General features: G+C 40.5%; 1 protein-coding gene across 3 annotated transcripts in view; it reads left to right on the top strand.

Moving 5' to 3' along the window:
* The window catches only part of dlg3 (discs, large homolog 3 (Drosophila)), a 73,118-nt gene that overhangs the window by 28,538 nt on the left and 23,831 nt on the right, over positions 1–20,749 (top strand). For 2 of the 3 annotated variants that reach the window (XM_058649760.1, XM_058649759.1), the window contains exons 2-7: positions 15,834–15,887; positions 16,312–16,362; positions 17,457–17,581; positions 18,068–18,237; positions 18,862–18,998; positions 19,934–20,078. In XM_058649760.1, coding sequence (XP_058505743.1) covers positions 15,834–15,887; positions 16,312–16,362; positions 17,457–17,581; positions 18,068–18,237; positions 18,862–18,998; positions 19,934–20,078 — 682 coding nt within the window. Of the gene's footprint in view, positions 1–15,833; positions 15,888–16,311; positions 16,363–17,456; positions 17,582–18,067; positions 18,238–18,861; positions 18,999–19,933; positions 20,081–20,749 lie in introns of all 3 variants that reach the window. The other variant, XM_058649758.1, reaches the window with a different exon arrangement.

The following is a 20,749-nucleotide window of genomic DNA, read 5'->3' as shown; positions in this document are numbered from 1 at the left end:
GTACAGTACACAGAAGTAAAAAGACAACAGCGACAAAAACATGAAAGTGAAATATGTGACGATACATTGTTACAAGCTGGAAGGGGGCATTTTAATGCAATAAATTGAACCCCCACCAATGCTTGTATGTATGTATGCTGGGACAAGGGCAGCAGTTCATTTCAATGTTTTACTGTACGTGGATTGAATCAGTAGCTACTGGCCGTGAAGATTAGAGTTACGGCTAATCTATCACTGCAGTTGCTACTAATTCAGTGACGTTTGGAGAACAATGACCTGGATAAATGAGAATCCACACAGTTAAAATGAAGTTTAGGTGGTTGTGCATTAGCGGGAATGTGTTGTTAACAGCTAAGTAGTTAAAAAAAGAAGATGTAAAATGACTGTATCACGTGAAAGAGTCATCAAGCCTTCCCTAATTCATTTATTCATCAGTATTAATCTTTGATACATGATTTTTGGGATAGTTTTGCCACAGTTACTGTATATTTTACTGTATATTTTGCCATAAAACACACACATTTTACTTGTATTAGGAGATGAAATGAGCTTCAACTGACTGATGTTCGCATTTCCGGGGTTATTCATCAAACTGTGTGTGTGTGTGTGTGTGTGTATGTGTGTTGTGGGACATTTGGCGACACAGTGCATTTCTCACCATGTGTAGCCGCTCTGAGTGCCATCTCTGTCTAATGCATTATCCAAGCAGCCCTTCAGCCATTTGGTCCGGCCTCTCATATTTGTGTGTCCGTGAGTGTGTGGTGTTCTCTTCATTTCTTTCGTCCCCCTCCCGTCTTCCACTGCACTTCTCCTCCTCCTCCGCTCTTTCTTTTCTCTCACACAGTCACACTGTAGTGGGAATCAAAGGCGTCATTTTCAGGTGTAGAGCCGTGTTCAAAGAGGATGCAGCAGCAGCAGCAGCAGCGAAGTATAGTTGAACATTATGTGCACATGCAAGTCCTTCACAGAGAACCTACATCTATGCCTTGTGTGTCTGTTTGGTTATTACTTTGTACAAAAGCAACATTTAGCATTTTCTGCAGTCCCAAATAAAAACCCTGCATACGCACATTCTCCAAAAATAAGATGATCTACTTGTACTCCGTGTTCCTACTGTGTTCACACATCAACATACGCTACTGTGCAAAAGTCTTGTTTGTCGGTTGTTTTTATGTCGGTCAAATTTTGCGGCCGTTGGCATTGGGATTGGAATGCTGTGACTGAAATTTGGGCTTATATATTATTAAGCAGAGTTTAACGGAGAGCCAATGCTGTGCTATTGTTCATGTGTAAGTGTAGGTCACACTAAATCCTTGACTGCTTTTCATGAAAAATGTGTTATTTTAAAACTGGAAACATATCTTTCGACATTAATTGAGAAATAATGATATCGTATGGTCCTTATAGCATTGCTTAAGGTGGACTGTTTCCTTTTGAAGCACTCGACCTACGTGGTTCATTTTGGCATGTCACAAACAGGTTTGAAAGGGTCGGCAGCGGCGAATTATCACATGATTAGAGGAAACGACAAGGCAACAACAACAAGAACCTTGTTTCAGAAAAGGGAAACTGAGGACTGCTTTGGGTCCAATATGGTTCAGCATTTTCCACTTGGTCAGCACACGGCCCTGGAGGAAAAAAAAAACAGTTTTATCCGGCCCGCGACATCCTCAGGATTTACCTCAGTTTGACTCTCGCTCAGCTCAAGTGACAGATCAACATTGTGACATGTAGTTGTGTGATGACTGAATCGAAGCTAAGATGAGAAACTGGACATCAAAATCTGTGGAGTACTACACGAACATTTCAATTTCACATTTATAGCATTTAACGAGTGAAACACACATTTCTGAAATAGTTACAGAAAAGGGAACCAGTGAGGTAATATGTTGCAGCTACATTTCTTTGTGTGTGTATTTTTATTACAGCATTTCTACTTAAAGGTAGATTCTTTGCATGTTGCATATGAAGACAGGTTTAATGATTACTATTTGTTCACTATTTGGTGATAAGCCTATGTTTTTGAACATGTTACATATTTTTGCTACGGTGACATTTTATTTACCAGTGCAGTTAGTGTAACTTTGCTCTGTGATCTAATCTAGATTTTTAGTATAATAATATAATAGTATTCTTATGAGCAAGAAAGCAGTCTTCATGTCTAACCTAACAACAAATGTCTGTTGTACGTACCCAGAATCACAAACAATCTTTAAACACACCGTCATTAATCAGGGAAAATCACATCTCAATCTCAGAGGGAGAGAGAGAGAGAGGATATAAACAATATATATATATACTGTTGATGTAATACATTTCTGCCTTGAAATAGCTCTTATGGATTCATTACTTGTTTGTTTCCCTCTGTGTGTGTGTGTGTGTGTGTGTGTGTGTGTGTGTGTGTGTGCGCATTTCAACAACAAATTCAAACTGTCATATTGTGTTTCACAGTCTTGCGAGGACCAAAAAAATGTATAAACCATAGGGAGTGAGGACATTTTTGGAAAATGGGGACATTTTGGCTGAGACGTTTATGTTTGTTTATGTTGGATGTTTAACCGGGTTAACTAAATCCAAGTAAGATTTAAAATCACTTGTATTTTCTTTAACTGCACCAGGTGAATAACCTTGTAAATACCACAGTGTAAGGTGGTCTGAGGGAAGGAATATGTATTATTTTACAAACTCACTTAGTGTTAATTTTGTTCCATTCCAGAATCAGTCTTATATTTGCTTTCAGAAAATATGACATTTGCATTATCAAAACCTTACACTGTGGTATTTACAAGATCAAATGTTTTTTCATAAACAGCTGTTTAAAAGTTCAGGAGACACACACACACACACACACACACAAAAGTGCAAAATATCATATTCTATTGCTTTATTTGCCAAATAATGTTCCCATGAAAATCACGGGAATCAAATCAACACATAGTTAAGTTTGAGGAAAGAAAAAAATGCAACAATGTAACACAGCAGTCGGCCAAACGTCAAGCAAAGAAGCACTACATGATATTTCTGGCGCTTTGTAATTAGAGTGGCATTAAACTGGAAGGTGCTGGAGTTGAATGAACACGGATAGTTTGTTTTTTTTTAATCAAAATGTTATCGAAATTGCAACACAGCCCAAAAGGCGCAAAATGTGTGTCAAAATTTAATTTTAGACGAATTACTGTCACAAATTATTGTCTTCGACATGTGCACGTCTTTGGTCAGGTCAGTTTTATTTGTCAAATATACTATATGCACGACATACAGCACAGATGAAATTGCAGTCCTCTCAGACCCACGGTGCAAAACAGGCAGTAAAAAATAAACGTCTATAAATAGAAAGGACATAAAATAAACAATCAACAAGACTTATATTAGACCGTGAGAAATATAAACACAATAAAGGCACTTGGTTATTTACAGGATGAAATAAAATAGGATATTAATTAATTGTTTCTCACAGATATGGTGCAAATATCACACAATAATCAGTTTAAATATGTTTTTCGAATGAAAATGAGAATCATGATGCAATCAGACATTTATTCGAAATCGTTCAGCCCTAGTTTCATGTAGCTCATCGCTGCAAATGCGTCATAAATAAAGAAATGTCTGAAGAATGAGAGATGAGTGGAAGGTTGCGCTGCTGCCTTTTCATCTTCACTATAGTTCAGTTTACCTGGTCAGAGATAAATCACAAACCAGCTCTTTTTAAGGTGGAATCTTTGCTTGTTTCTCAGTGCACCTTAAATCTCAATATAAGAAAAGTGATGCATTTATTTTTATTGCCTCACTTGAATGAAGCTGCCTTTAGTGATGATTTGAGGATCAAGATAAATGTGAGTTTTAATGTGATTTAGAGTCACTTCACCTATAACGTGTGAGGTCTTGTCATGCATTACCAGTCCAGTCTGCGTTTTAAATATGAGCATAAAGAGTGAGAGGAAATGCAGTTAAATGCAGGTTTTTTGTTTGTTCTCCTGCATTATTTTCCTCTTGGCTTCTGATGGGTATAATATCGACTGCAGGATGTCATAAAAATTGCCCAGGCCTGTGTTCAGAATGTCGAGGAAGGCAGCGTCACCCAGCCCCCCCCCCCCCACCCCCATGTTAACCAGCGAGTGTCTTTTCAGTTGTCTCCGTTTGGGCTGTGACGACGCAAGAGAGGAGGAGGAGTAGGGGATTCAAGGAAAAGGAGATTCAGAGAGGAGAGGGCCAGAGATGGAGAGGTGGCAAGGAGGCAGAACAAGGGGAAGGAAATGAGAGGTGTGGCACGAAGAAGGGGATGAAAGAGGTAGAATCTGGCGAGGAGGAGGAAAGAAGAGGAGAGAAGAGGAGAGCGGAGCCTGTGCTCAGACACAGTCCTGTGCGTTGCCATGGTGCAGACTCAGTCAGAGAGCTGCACAGTAGCTTTGCTGCTCAGCTAACTAATTACCCTCAGATTGCAATGTTGATACGCAGGTGGCTGAAGCCTTCTGGATTTCCAAGCGTTTTTGTGATCCCCCCCCCCCCCCACAGACACACACGCCCAAGCAAAAATCAAGGAAATATTTACTGTTCAATATCGAAACATAGGAAATGCAGAGGGGAGTGGGACGCATCACTCAAATGCTATGTTTAAATGTGCTGAAAGTGGTTAGCAGCGTTTCTGAACAGTATGCTGCTGCTGCTGCTGCTGCTGCTGCTGTGTCAGCCAAGCTGCTTATGGAGCCCCAATATGGGTGTTTGTGGATTAATATTCACCATTAAAATGTCCAATTATGTAATCAGCTCAATCCAACCCCTGCATGTGCTTACTGGACTATCTCAGCAGACAGGGTGGGCGCTGTTAAGTGCACATAGAAATATATATATATGTATATATATATATATATATATATATATATATATCTCGTCAAATGCTTTTTGTGAAATTTAAAGATGCAGCAAAAGTAATGAATGGTTTGATTTTATGTGATTATGTCATAATTGGTGCTTGACGTGGGCTGGTACACTTCTTAATTTTACTATTTTGTGCACAAACGCTTCTCACAAGATGCTGGTACTCTGGTTATCTTTTCAATTCATTATGATGGACCGGAATAATCATTTTTCAAGGTGCACTACGTGACATTCACCCGTTCTCGTGAGAGTCTAGTGTCTAGAATTAAAAAAAAAAAAAAAAAAAAATAAATATTGTTAAACAACAGTGATATCTCTCAGGCAGATGATGTATGACCCCTAAAAAGAAGAAGCTGAAAGACAATTTGTTTAGTCATATTCACTGACTTTCTATGACAGCATAATAACCGTGTGCTTGAAGTTTAAATCATTGTTGGAAATGTTAAGGATAATCTAAATATACAAGTTGGCAAAATGTGAAACATAAGTCCGGTTTTTAGTTATTTTAATATAGACAAAATATTTAAACAGATGAATGGATGTTGTGAACATCACAAACTTCTTCTTTTATCTTTATTTACTAACTTAAGTTAGTCTTTAATGATTTAGTTATACCTCATATGGATAACTGGAGTTGAGTACTGAAAATTTAGCAACATTTATTGGTGACGTTGCATGTTGCGGCATAATATATATTCCACCCCTTCCCTTCCAAGTGTGTTGGAGAATATATAAGTATAATAATTTCATGTTAAATATTGCACACTGGACCTTTAAAGGTCCTGTGTCCTCAGATCAGTGTTTGTCTCTGTGATGTCCACTCTGATCTCGGCTGAGACACGTTCTTCAGGGAACACAACCTGTGGTGAGCAGAGAAGACGGGCAAATCTGGACCCTCAACAGGAGACAGATTGATTTGGCAACCGCCAAAGTGCTACAAACGTTTAAAACACTGCCCTGTTTTTCTCTCTCTGCTGTTTGGCACCTAATACAATAGCATATGGACAAAAGAATGTGCAAGTATTCATATTAACTATCATAGGGAAATTAGGGCGCATAGCTCTTAGTTCCTGTTTCCTCGCACTTTGCGCTACTTACTGTAATTCTTTGTCACCTTCAACACCTACACATATTGCGAGCCAATACTCAAGCAGTGGTAGTGAATGGGGGTGCATGCAAGTGTGTTGGCATATATAGAACAGCATGGAACCTCAACTATGGCGGAATGGTGTGGGCAGACAGGTCGCGTCCTGGTTTTCATTGGCGTATCAGGTCAAAGTTGCTGCCTTGTTATTTCAAGAACGCAAGAATGTTCATTTTCTAACCACGTCAATATAATCCCCTATCTCGGTGTGTTTTTTGCTGTTGTTTTGTTGTTGTTTTTTAATCTAGATCCATATCCGTTTGTGTAATAATTTCTTCCTTGGGCCATAATCTATATCTCCATAAAATGTCATTCAAATTTGTCCTGTACTTTTTAAGGGGGAGCTGTTTGCAACATCACTGTGTCCATGAAACAGAACACAGTCCAGTGTTTTCCAGTAAAGAAAACATCTAAAACTGAAAGGATCTGATTGCAGCTCAGGCAGTCGTGTTGTGAGGTGCTCGGGAAATGAATGAGGAGACGGTAGAGGGAGAACAGAAGCTTGTAAACTATCGGGTGTGTTTTCAATAGTCTCAGACTGTATTTTTACTATTTCTCTGTGGATGTCTTTTACAGCAGCTGCGGCGACATTTCCTGTAGTCATTAAGTTTTAAAAGTACAGTATGTTAGGAGAGTAAATAAGTTAGACAAACCTTTTTTTATTTTGCTTTTAGTCCAAGAGTTGACTGATACCACTCTCTAATTTTGTCTGGTAACGACAACAGATTTTTGCTTGGCAACTGCTCTCTACTAAGAACCACTCCTTGAGTCCTTGATTTAATGGAAAATTCAGTTTGTTTCCAGAATAAACACAGAAAATAGTACAATTAGTCAGAGCCAAACCAGCTCTTTCCTGTGTCCAATCGGTATGATATACTGTGTGCTAAGCTGTGATTGTAACTGCTTTCCTGATCATATAGAAAATAGAGTGAGGTTTGCTTTATGTGTATGGGATGGAAAATGTGATTTCAAGAGACTAAAGAGATATGCAGTGGTGACAGTAGCTTTGGAAACAGATTCTCAGTCGATGTATTCAAGTCAAGCTTTATTTTTATTGCTTGAAAATCACAAAACATTTCCGAGGGTTTTACAAAACTGAACGGCAGATATTAACTTCAGGCCCTTGCGCTAGTGCATTATGGCGCTTTTCCACTATACAGTTCTACCATGACTCGGCACAGCACGGTCACGACTCTACTCAGTTTATTTTGCTTTTCTATTAGGGATAGTACCTGGTACCTGGTCTGGTGAGGTTCCAAGTGAGCTGAGCCGATACTAAAATGTGACGTCAACACACTGCTGGGCCACTGATTGGTCAGAGAGTGTCAACGCGGGAAGAATCAGGAGGGCGACGTCCGACACAGGAATCAAACCGAACAATGTCGCACTGTAGATCAGTTAAAAAGACTTAAAAATGCTGAAAATGTGCATTAATCTCAAACATTTAGCAAAGGACATTTCTAAAATCTCAATACTTAACAGAGGAGTCTGGTGTATTTGTATTTGACCATGAGCCAAATAGATACTATAGTATCATGTCAGAATAAGACTCATCTCAGCAACACCATCAGCATCTTTGCAGCATCACATGGAGAAAACAGCACACTCACTCAAACACTGAGCAAAAAAGAAAGTCAAATCGGTGAATCTAAAGGATTCATTTCCTTAATGATGACGCCACAAAGGTGGAATAACACTGCCATTGTTGACAATAGTGTCCGTGGTGAAAGCATCAAAATGGCAGCACTCAACACTTGTATGTGTGTGTGTGTGTGTGGTTGTGCACTGTTACCGGTACTCACTGCAGGATCCAAAACACCAGAGAGGGACACGCTTTGCAGCTCTCTCAGCTTAGCAACAAGGGGTAGCAACTAGTCAAGAGCTGTGAGGTAACATGCTGCAGTGACCTCTGATGTAGAGGAAGTAGTGGGGGTGGGATTATGTGAAGCATACTGATGACACTCGCACTTGACGGGCTTCCTTCTTCGCGGAGCCTCGTCACAGTGCAGTTTCATCATAGCTGTTGCTCTGTGCGATTAAGTCTGACTCGTGTATAACGCGTTTTGGGGAGTTTTTGAATTTTTAAAAATGTAATATGTCACATGTTCTATAGTTTTGGCTTCTTAATTTGACAATTTGATGTTTTGTTTGATATAATTTGAATATATTTGGATTTTGGGTGGTTGCATAGGTTAATCTTTTTGATTATTAAAAATTATTATTGAAAATAAACACACTTCTACAGTTTCTAAGAAGTATAACTATTATCTGTTGTTGTCTAAATCTGCTTTTCTTTAACTGAACATCATTTTGCTGAAATAAGTGACCATGTTTTTTGCCAGGGTGCACAATAACTATATTGTTGGCTGAAATTATTTGCACATTAATAATCCAAACATATCTTTTTAAATGTAATAATTTGCAAATGCATATACAATTGTACAGAGGAACTGAAAATAAAAAACTGTGCTTTAATATGATGCTTTACATGAGACAAACATCTAGTAATGTATAAATAGAGTAAAAACTTAAACACATGCACATACTGTACATACATTAAAGACTACCTGGTGACTTGTAACAGACTTGTTGAGGGCCTTCATTGTTTTGAATACTTGTTACGCTAAGTACTTTCCCCTCTGTGGCTGCATCTGTGAAGGTCAAACTATCCAGCCCTCATTTGGGGCTGCTCAGCATGACAGAGAGGTATAAGCCAGAGCCTGCTTTTGTAATATTACATAAAGATGAGGAGGGTGCAGTGATGACAGCTGTGACGAGCTATTAATCACGGTTTCATGAATGCTCGTCTGTGGTGTGTGTTGGGGAACGGGGGAGCAACATGGCCACAGTGCTCAATCATAGCCATCAAATCAGAAAACTTTGAGCTTTAATGGGGCCATTTTATGGCTGAACTTAATTAATTTCCTTGTGGCTGGCTCATTGACATGAGTGCCTAAATTTAGCCGGTGGTGTTGCAGGAGAGAACAAGCGGTTGACCTTTACTGCGATGGGATATTCTTTATTATACATCGTTATTCCGCTTTTGTCCCAGACAAAGAATGCAACATTGAGTTTCGATAGTGTCTGCTGCACGTAAATCATCAGTCGCCGTTGTGTGTTCATCCTCTTTGGCTCCATCTGTCACCTTTCCTCTCACCTTGCTTCTCTCCTTCCCTCTTTCCTCCAGCACACTGGCCTCAGCATGAATAAGATGTTGGGTGCATGGTAATTGAGTAGGTATTGATTGGACTGCAGCGTGGCCTATAGGAGAGGCCAAAGAGAACCGGAGGATGAGAGCACCACCGCTGACTGTGTCTCTCATTCGGCATTCTACGGGAAAACACAAATGCAGTACAACTACAGGCTTAAGAAAATGAAGCAATGTCACATTCTTAGATATATATACTGTATATATATATATATATAGATATAGAAGAATGTCTTGTTCTCCTATCTGCTATTAACTCTGACTTCACTACCAGGAAGAGCTTCCTTCAGCATTAGCTGTATCGTTTGATTGACTGGGTGCATCATCTGAGCGCGGCTGACTGTCATATTTCACTGCGATGTCACCGCTGGAGAATGAGCTGTCATGTCAGTGTGCCTTATCGGTAGAGGAACTTATGTGGAAATGTTTGCTAAGGAGGGGAAAGGGTTATTGCCCTGTCAGCATGCCGTCAGCGTGCACATGCTGAACCCTCTTGTTCTTTACCTTTACTCTACCTGCCAGAAAGATGAGGTTTTGAAAACACACAAAAGAAAGAATGCCGAGAGGAAAAGAAGAGTTGCCAGGGTTTGACTTTCCTTATTGACCTTTTCTTGTTTCTTGTAATTATAACATTATTGTCAACACGCAGCAGGGATGCAGCTCTGATCTGCAGGTGTATACATGCCTACACATAATGCATAACAAAATACAATTTTAAGATGTCAGGATTTGCTCTTATGATGGTCAGTGTTTGCAGTGCCTTTTTTTAGCATAGCACAAATTAACTTGTCCCCCTGCCAAGATTTAGAAGAGATAATTGATGGGAGGCCTATCTGTGGGGGGAAAGTCTGCTAACATAGCGTCAAAAGAGCAATGAAAAATCAGGCCTGTCTGGTCCAAATATAACAAAAACCTCCAGAAATCCATACTATTGTTGTTTGCGCATGTTAAGTAAACAATATTAATCAGTGAGTGTGTTCCGTTTCCTTTGGACAAAGCCAAGTTAGCTGTTAGCCCCTGCTTCCATGTGTTATGCTAAGCTATGTTAGCAGATCAAATGCTGGCTTCGTATTTATTTCAATGATATAAAAGTAACATTGGTCCTGCTCACTCCTGACTCTGTACTGGAGAGCAAATATAGTTGCTAGAATCTCAAACCTTTTTTTATTTAACATGCTCATGTTATTGACAAGAATAAGAGGCATATAGAATGTGTAGTAAACTCCAGTGTTAAATTGTGGGTTTTGTTTATTTGTTCCCCTTTGGTTTGGGGGTTAGGCAAAGTGGACACTCTAATTTGACTGTGAGTGTGAGAGTGACCGCACCGCGACCCTCGTGTGGAGGATAAAGCAGTAGAAGATGAATGAATGAATGTTCCTCCCACCGGACTCTGTTGAAGAGAGTAAATAAGTCTATTTCCCAGATTGTGATCATGTGTTGTTCATGTGTGTCATATGCAGTGCTAAAGGCACACAGTCACGTCCAGCCCATGGCCAGGCATATGCAAGCACAGAGCTGCATTAACTGCAGTGAGAGCCTGGAGAGGTGAAGCAGGGGGAGGTGGCCAAGCAGTAGAGCTGACCAATACTGTATGAGTACTGGTTACCATGGGAACACATTGATTATTTAACAATTTGGATGAAGCCTGTGCCTTGCACTTGCCAAGGTTCAGTGGGAGTCTTTGTAGCATTACTGTCGTGGGGGTCTGCAGCCAAGTGAGTGCTGTGCGGTGTTACGCCAAATGGACACGATGCACGTCTACTGTGACGCTGAGAGACGAGAGACAGATACACAGTCTCGACTGACAGAAGAGCAAGATGATAGATGGAAGAATAAGAAGCCATTATGAACAGATGGGTGAATAAGACGAGGGAGTAAGAGAAAGAATGTAGCGAGTGAGTTTTCATCACTCCTGGTGGTCAGCGGGGACTTTTAATGATTTCACGCTGGGGAGGCAGTCTGGACTCATTGTCATTGTTTGTCCAGGAGCTTTTTGTGTCCAGTCTGCTCACTTGCTTCCAATTCTCTGTATGTGGCCCATATAGCACCAAAGCTCCTGCAATCTGCATTGCAGGTGAGCAGAAGTAGAGAATAACAGTTGTCTGTGGAGACGATCTTTAATGACCAATAAAGGAAAGTCAAGGTAATATCGTAACTTAATTAAGATTTTTATTTTCTTGTCATATCTGTCATTCCCACGCATGTACACATCACAGAGCCGCGTTTAGCCGACGACCACAGTCAAACATTAACATGTAATAATCTATAAATGCCAATTTGTACCGTGAAACTGTGCTTAGGGTAGAACTGGATCAGCTGGCATGCAGTGGGATTGGCTCTCAACCAAATGTAAATACCAACCATAAAGTGTGAGCACATCATTAAAAAAATCCACCCATCAAGCTGAAAGGTCACCTTACATGCTGCCACCCCAACACACACACACACACACACACACACACACAGTAGTAATTACTGATCAAATACTTTGTAGTGTCTGTGACCTGGATTGTACCATTATTGTTGACCACTTCTGAATCACTTGCATGTTATTTAACCACATAAAGGCTTAATTAAAAGCACAATAATGCTTATTACCAGGTGTAAATACAAAGGCCTGCAGACTGGATGATGACCAGAATATCCAGATAGTTCATCTAGAAAGACCACATTGTATAAAGTCCTGGTTGTGGTCACCTGTTATGGGTTTCTCTCAGTAGTCTCTTAGAATTCTGTACACCAAATATGGCTGACGTATGATATTAATTTTTATTCGGCCAGTATGTTTTGTCTGATTTTTTTTTTCCCCCTCTGTCTGATAAAATATCAAATATTAATAATAACATAACAGTTTTACTTAAATAAACATTAATTGAACACCACTTATGGCCTATCTATTGTGCAATTCTGGATGAAGACACTCGGATGGTGGTGGATGTTGATCTGAAATTGTGTTTTTTACTGAGTAGACTTGGTCCTTTCAGTATATAGATGCATAAAAGTCAAGTTATGAAACTCTTTTGGCCTAAGTCTACATCTGTGGCACATACTAACCACATTTTACTGCATATACCTGAGCCCCCAGACCCACATTCACCTGCCGTTACTCACTGACAAGACAATACCATCCTCTCCTGGATTGACATCAATCTATAAGTGACTGTAGTTTGTCTTCACTGCACAGCTTGCCTGTGATCCTCAAACCTGTCTCCCATGGTAGGACAATAGTGGCGTGTGTCCTCTGCTTGTCCTCTGTGGGCCCATTATAACTCACACACACACTCTACCTCCCGTGTCTGTCATAAAACTTCAGCAGTCGCCAGATCTCGTTGTCTTTAATCAGCTGTCTTCCTTTCTCCGACGTTAAATGTGTTACCGCATGGGCTAAAAGAGTTTAACACACATGTGTTGAGATTAATAATGCTGAGATTATTGTCCATTACTCCTTTTTTGTTTGCTAATAATGTGAGTTTCAGATAGAGGGGATTAGGCATGAAACCCAGGCCTGGGATAATACTGCTGTTTTCTGTTGATTGGTGGATTTATCGTGTTTCACCTGGACTTCAACTCATCAGGCATCACTGGTCCTCTATGATACTTAAAATGAGCACTACAGGTATTATATCGTAACAGGTGTTTTTATGTTGGTCTCAGTAGTTGATTCAGTAGCTTTGTCTGTCACCGAGGGATAATAGTAGCCAGTGTATTCCCCGGCATTGCCCTCGGGCTGTGTTTTTCAACTCTTCTCACTGTGTGAGCTTTGGTATCAGGATCACAATTGACTGTCACTTACATGGTTGTTGTGGACTCCAGGCTACAGATGCTTATTTCACGATCAAAACCCTCTAACTTGTGTTTTGTGCTTGTGTTTTTGGCATGTAAGATGAAGGGGGTAAAGAAGAAGAAGAAGAAGGAAAAAAAAGGCAGTAATGAGAACTGTGCAAACATAAGCACAGACGTGAGCATCTGTTAGTCCATATGCAGATTACAATGAAGGTCTGGTGTGTGCTGACTGTGGGATGTGGGCTTTCCAGCCTCAGCTGTCCAGAGTCATAGCAGAGGTCAGGACATATCTATGGCCCGGGTTTATCTGGAGCTCACTCAATAACAAATGTGAAGAAATGAAATGCTCAATCGGTCAGATATTTTGAATTGTAAGTTTCAAATTCACTCTTGTGGATGCAGACCAATTGCAGCTTTGCACATTTTAACTGACTAATTTAACTTCTCAAGGACTATGTTCATTGTTTCTCAGGTTAAAGTAATTTGTATGATTGTGTTTTATATCCAGCCCACTTTTCCACACATGACAAACCATCATGACCCAATTCACAATTCAAATTGTGATAATAATATACAATTTATATTTGCTATTTTTACTGCCAACAACCTAAAATTAATTTTGAATAGGTAAACCAGCCATAACCACGAGATGTTGTGAATGTTTGAAATAAGCTTCAGCATCATTTTATGCATGTCACTAAAAATCACTAAAATAAAAGTCTGGAAAAGAAAATGTGCATTTGGCAACCACCAAAAAAAAATATCTCCCATCTGTGTCTCTTCAAATGACTGGCATAGACTTGCTTCGTAGTTTAGTTAATTTCTCGTTGAATATATCCTGTGACATATGTTATACTGGGATATAATATCTATCGGTACATGTGAATACTTTTGCAATTCAACAAACTCTTCATATCATCATTAATTGAAAATTAAAGGAATTTACTGCACTGTATTATAACCATCGTTTTATTTGTTCTCAATACAATTTTCAGGACATTTGCACAAACTTCATAATTCAGCATAAAAGTGCACTTACCTTGATGTTTTTTTTTAATTCTATTGCTCAGTTAAAGACTCGATCTCTTCAGATATAATATCTGCGTGCGAATGAGCACAGGAATCTCGAGGAATATGATATTTTAAAAGGAAAAACATAGTAGAAGAACCTCGTTTTATTAAGTTGGGACACTGACATAATTAAACCTGCATGAGACAGAGGTGAGAGGATGAGATTGGGTGAGTGGAGAGGAGGTTACAGGGGGAAGGATGGACAGTCTGTGATTCCTGCCCCCCCCAGTGTTGGACCTCAGGAAGTGTAAGGTCCCAGAGCCGCACTGTCAGCATCTCCTCAGCCACACTGCTCAGTCAGATCAATGCAAAAGCAGACAGCCGGTGTGCTTTACTATGGGACCGTCAAACTGCTCCTAAATCAACCCCCCTTTCTTTCTCCTCCTTCACTCTCCACTTGCACAACCTTCCCTCTGGACTCACCTCGTCGTTTCTCTGCAGGCCCGAAATGGGGAGAGAAACACCAGGTGGCACAATAGAGCTGTTGTGAACTGTGATCCTGGGTTCATCTGGGTTTTAAAGGCTGGTACTGATGCTATACAGTACATCAGTGCTGCTGACAACAGTGAATACTGAAAACGAAGAAGAAGCAGTGTCGAGAATGCATTTAGACTTGTTCTGTATAGCTTGTATAAAGTCAAAGAAATCCATATCAATGTTTATTTTAAGTTGACTATGACATGGAAGAAGACGAGGGAAAATTGTTTGACAGGATTGTTATAACCACCATCAAAACATTTCCAAAACTACAGGTTTGCCACCTTTATATATTGTTATTATATTGATAGTTTTTTATTTCAAACACATGTGCAACATTTACAACACGTTTATGTTGGCAGAAGTATAAACTTACATATACCTACCCCGCTCCCATTACACACAACTCAATTTATAGACCACTTTTTCCCATCACCAAAGTTTCTCAATACAATACAAGAATATGTCATCCTTATATTTATCTAAAATTAATATTTTGTATGTTCTTCAAAAATGTTTTTACTCTGCTCTAAATCATCTACAGTTAGACTGTTTCATCATTTAACCCCAGAGATTGGAACACACTTGTCCTGGCACACTGCATTTTTAAATTTAATTTCTCTACTTAAATCTTAAGAAGAAGAATCTTAAGCCCTTATTTTATTTGGAAGTAAATTATTTCTTGCTTTGAATAATAATTTGCGCTATTTGTATTTTTAAGAAGAGTTCATTTGCATGGTCTCTATATCCTGCAGTATTGATTAATCTGATGACCCTGCATTATATAATTTTATTATTATTTTGGTTATTTAATTTGTTGGTGAATAATGCTATTAAACATCAAATAGAATACATTTGGTATAAGTCAGATTCTGCATTCTGAATGTGATGCTTCTCGTGTGTTTTTTTGGTGTGTGACTAGAAAGTGAAAAAGATAAACATGTTATCCCCGCGACTGGAACACGAGCCGCGTTTGTTTTATGTGGAGACTGCAGACGTCTGGCCGAGGCCGTTAATAAGGAGTGGTCTCTCTCTGCCACAGTCCTCATTCTCAGTCCTCACACCTTTTCCAACAAACACCATCCGCCGCCGTTCCTGTCTCCACGGCCTCGGCCCCAAGGAGACTCACTCACTCACTCACTCACTCACTCACTCACTGACTGTTACTGTGGCGTGTGTTCACTTTGCTCCCAAGTGGCGGTGTGTGTACCACATTACATCTGTGTGCTGCCAGCCACACACACTGAGATAATGTGTATCTCTTCGTATTCACAGGCCAACCCTCCCCCCATCATCGTCAACGCAGACTCACTAGATGCAGGGCCTTATGTAAGTATCTGCTCTCTCTCTCTCTACATGTATATATGTATATATATATATATATATATGTATGTGTATGTATTCAGTACATTCACACTCCCTCTGTGTCTGTCCATGAGCATGTGTATGTGCCTCCTCCTGGTAGCAACATTCTGTTTACCATGTGGACCAACATCCATTATCCTGTTGACCCTGCCTGTTGGTTGGGAATGTGTCTTCTGCGGGCGGCACGTTTCGTTTCGCAGTGTATAGGCATTTGAGGAAGTAATTCTCGGTGACATTGCTTCATAGTTGGTAAAAACAATGTGGCGAGAATGCATCTCTGCAGTCAGTATCTGCACATGACATACATGACACTGACTTTAGGTTTACAACATGAAAAGTGCCGTTGAATAATATAACTAACCACTATGTCTTGTTTTTCTTTCGGCAGGTAAATGGCAGTGATGGGATGTATAAATATGAAGAGATCATTTTAGAGAGGGTAAGCATCACCGTTTGCTCATCACATGTTTTTTTTTCACCGTCTACTTAATGCATGATGAATGGATCTGTCGCCACTAGGTGGTGGTAAGCAACTCACAGAGAAGGAGCCTTAAGACCATGAAAAATATAAATCTGTGTAATTATACATCATAATATGTGAGATAAGTTATTTCTGTTTCATCACCACGGTAAGACACGAGACGTATGCGAGATATTCTGTGAGTTTGAGCACAGAATTAGACCAGTGAGTTGCAAGTTTTTTGCATAATCCTGATGCACATGTCATCTGCAGGCGTCAGCAATGTAAAGTGCTCTCCTGTTCAATTGTTCAGCAGGCACCACTAACACTTGTCAGCTGTGTTTAAGCTGGTAGTGGCAGAGCTTTAAGTTTCTGCTCTCATTATTCCACCCACATATGGATGCACCTGCAGACCCAGGATAGATGCACCGTATCTCTCGGCCCTTACAATCTAAGTGGTGTTTCTGCATGCAAAGGGCTTAAATAAACTATGCAAAGTCACACTTTAAAAGGTCTGTGGGTGTGTAACATTTGGTGGTGAGGCCCAGCGTTGTCCCCTCGGCTCCAGAGCTGCACACTGGGAGGCCTCAGCCTCCCTCTGTCCTAAATTGGTGCGACTGTCGCTCATTAATTATAGAAAATAATAAAGTGAAGTCTTTTCTCAGCCGTCTTGTTTGCTGCCTGTCTTGGCGGCTACAGCTGTCACATGAAGCTGTGCGCCTGGACCCTCTGGATCCAAATGGATCCTCTTTCGTTTCAGGACCAGGGGACAACAAGAAGTGATGAGAGTGAGAGACAAAATAAATGAGGCTTCTCAACTCAGCTTTTCCTTAGACCATAAATCCACCTTTCTGTTCAACACTGAAGCCTCTTTTAGTTAATGGAATAAGTATGACATTTTAAATGAAGTGCCATCTTCTAATAGAATACATGGCATTGTCTTTTGTCATACACACACATTCCTCTTAGATAGCATTACACTTAAGAATAATATTGTACTGACTTTGAGTCCACATTTAAGTGCATCATTGATTTGTTCCCTACTGAAAATGCCACTCATGACCTGTGTACAGGGGAACTCTGGCCTGGGCTTTAGCATTGCTGGAGGAATAGACAATCCCCACATTCCTGATGATCCGGGGATCTTCATCACAAAGATCATCCCAGGAGGAGCAGCTGCTATGGATGGAAGACTGGGGTAAGTTCCTCTCCTCGTCGTGTTTTCCCAACTCAAACTCAAAATCAGAATCCCCGTCCCTTAAAAGCCTTTTAAATGCACACGAATGTTAAGGAAGCAGTTGCTGTGTTTTCTAATGTTGGTCTAATGTGGTTGTCCAGTTATGCACATGATGCTGCTAACTGGCTCTGTCTTGGCCAAGTTTCACATATAAAAGAGATTGTGACTGCCTAGTAAAATAAAGGTTACCCTCATCCTCACCTCATTCTTTCCATCAACTCTTTCTGAGCCCCTCTGCTTCCTCGGTCTCTTATTTCCTTTCTTCTCTTCTTTATAGCTCACTACCACCATGTCCCATCAGGCCGGGGCTGTGTGGGAGGCTGGGTTTCTGCAGCCCTCTGCCCCCTGGCTCTATGTGTTTCCGCAAAGTTATGATTCACTGGAAAACCAAATCCTTAAACATGCAAGGCACATTGTTTATTAAATGAATGTTTTTTCCCTCCGCAGGGTTAACGACTGTGTGCTGCGCGTGAATGATGTGAATGTATCTGAAGTGGTTCACAGTCGGGCAGTGGAGGCCCTGAAAGAGGCGGGGCCGGTGGTGCGGCTGCTGGTTCGACGGAGGCAGGCGCCACCCGAGACGATTCTGGAAGTCAACCTGCTTAAAGGGCCTAAAGGTCAGATGCACCGCACACACGTGCCCCATTACCACGGGTCAGAAAACGTATTCCTGGGTTTCAATGTTTTTTTTATTCCTTAGCGGGAATGTGTTTAATCTGCTTTCACTCCTCGGTCAAGTGATTCTGCAGAGTATGTGGGTTTTTATTGGCTTTGGCTTCAATTGGCATGAGCGGGAATGCAAGACACAGATGAGAAACGCAAATTTTCAGCTTCAGTGTTTCCGGTGTGTTTGTGATGTCACATTTCATCCACAGTTGATGCATGAGGAAACTGGCAGTAGGAATTGTGTTCCATTCCCAAATGTCCTTTTTGTTCACCTGGGTTAAAAAGACAAAAAACTCTGTGTATACTTGTTCATTTTAGTGTTAAAGCTGCTTTCCGTGCATTATTTTTGGAGAAGAATGCAACACTCTGAGATGTGTGTAAGGTTAAGACACATTTGCCTAACATTCACAGGATACATTTGGAAAACAATACTTTTAACACAAAACTTAAAGTAAATAAGTAGGGAACATTTCAGCACCGTGGAGGCAGAACCAGACACAGGATATAAAATGTATAGTACCAGAGGCCATTCTATACGCACATGTATTGATTACCTGTGTGTATTACTCAACCAGGGCTGGGATTCAGCATTGCTGGAGGGATTGGGAATCAGCATATCCCAGGAGACAACAGCATCTATATTACCAAGATCATAGAGGGAGGAGCTGCGCAAAAAGATGGACGGCTGCAAACTGGAGATCGCCTGCTCGCTGTATGAACCTTCTTCTAATTTAGTAGTGATTACAAGCACCCATTGCTTTTGCTGGGCAGGTCCAGTATGTGATGACTAAGTACACTGCATTATCTGGTTGGTTGTCGTTTGACATGTAGCCCACATGAGTATTTATGAATTTGTCCCATGGCGTGGGACATAAAAAGGCCCATCAACTGGATATGAAGGTGGAAAACATTGCATTTGTACAAGCTGCTGTATGTCAAACAGGAAAATTCACTAATTTCTTCCTGGAAAAACCTGCAAATAATTCATACTGAATTAACTCTTACTGTTAAAATTGATCCCAAAACAAAGCCATTTTTTAACTCCGTATACAGTATTTTAGTATACATTTCAGGGAAGTGTATTTATTTTGTTGTAAATCTACATCTGTGAGCCCTCGAGCTACATGTTTCAACTTGCTGTACATACAGTATCAATATTTACTTTTCAGTGCACCGAAATCTGCTGTCAAATGTTAGTCTCGTAACATAGACAAATCAAACTGTTACTCAAATACAAATCTGTCAAGCAAACATGTTTGTTGTTAGAAATACAGCAGCTTTACCATGGGAAATGTTTTCAACCTCCATTTTGCACACTGTACTTGTCCCTGTCATTGACTGTGCTGTGAGCATGTTGACTCAGTGCAGCCAAAACTGCTAAAAAACTGCTAAAATATGGGGTGCTCAAAAAATGTGATGGACAGCATATTTCCAGGAATAGTCCTAACAGACAAACTGTACCCACTGCATTTGACCTATTGATCTGTGCTGCGAAAAACACACCGCCCAAAAAAACAAAAAAAACCCTCTGAGTTATGATTCATTATTGTGTTGGCTGGTGTGCTGGATGGTGTTGATGCATGATGTTGTCACGGTGCTGCAAAGACACGACGGGTTCACGTGTGGTGACAGTGATTTCGCCTTCAGGTGAACAACATTGTGCTGCAGGACGTGCGTCATGAGGAGGCGGTGGCTGCGCTGAAGAACACCTCTGATATGGTTTACCTCAAGGTGGCCAAGCCAGGCCCTGTGCATCTCAACGACATGTACGCCCCACCAGACTACTCCAGCAGTACGTATCTACCTCATCCTGCTCTCTCGTTGCCGTCCTCATGGAGCAGCTGCTCTTACACCGTCTCCGTCATATATCACGTTTTTTTTTTTACATTCACAAATACTTGTACGTGGGTAGCAGGCCCATAAAAAGAAAGCAGGGTTACTTATGTAAAATGTTTAATTTAAAGAAAGGGCGGTTTGTACAGTATGTCGTGCTCTGCAAGTCTTTTTTAACTTTTATCAGAGATATTTCAGTTGGCCTGCTTCACTTGTTGTGTTGGATCTTTTTTCTCATCCCAAAACTGCAATGCCCAGACTCCCACATAGTGAATGTAGTGACTGCTTACACACACACACACACACACACACACACACACACAACCTTCCCACAGAAACAAGAAGCGCAGTTTTCTGCCTCCCACTGAGTGTGGTCGGTTTCTCACATCCCACCTGCTCATGAGAGCCCACGATCTTGAGCTGCAGCATCTCACATTTCCACAGAACAGAATTGAGGGCTTGTTGTATAGTGCGGTCGGGTTTAAAGCCCTTAATATAGATTTAACCCTGCTCTTTACTGTGCAACCTGAAGTCAAATGATATGCATGAAAAACATGTGTTTATCATGCTCAGCTGCATGAAGATGTATTTAATGGAACTAGTTTTCAGTCTGAATTGATTTATTATTTG

Source organism: Solea solea, chromosome 14 (assembly GCF_958295425.1).
Source record: "Solea solea chromosome 14, fSolSol10.1, whole genome shotgun sequence".
NCBI classification, from domain to species: Eukaryota; Metazoa; Chordata; class Actinopteri; order Pleuronectiformes; family Soleidae; genus Solea; species Solea solea.
Note: the sequence above shows the minus strand (reverse complement) of the source record. Positions and strands in the feature narration are given on the sequence as shown.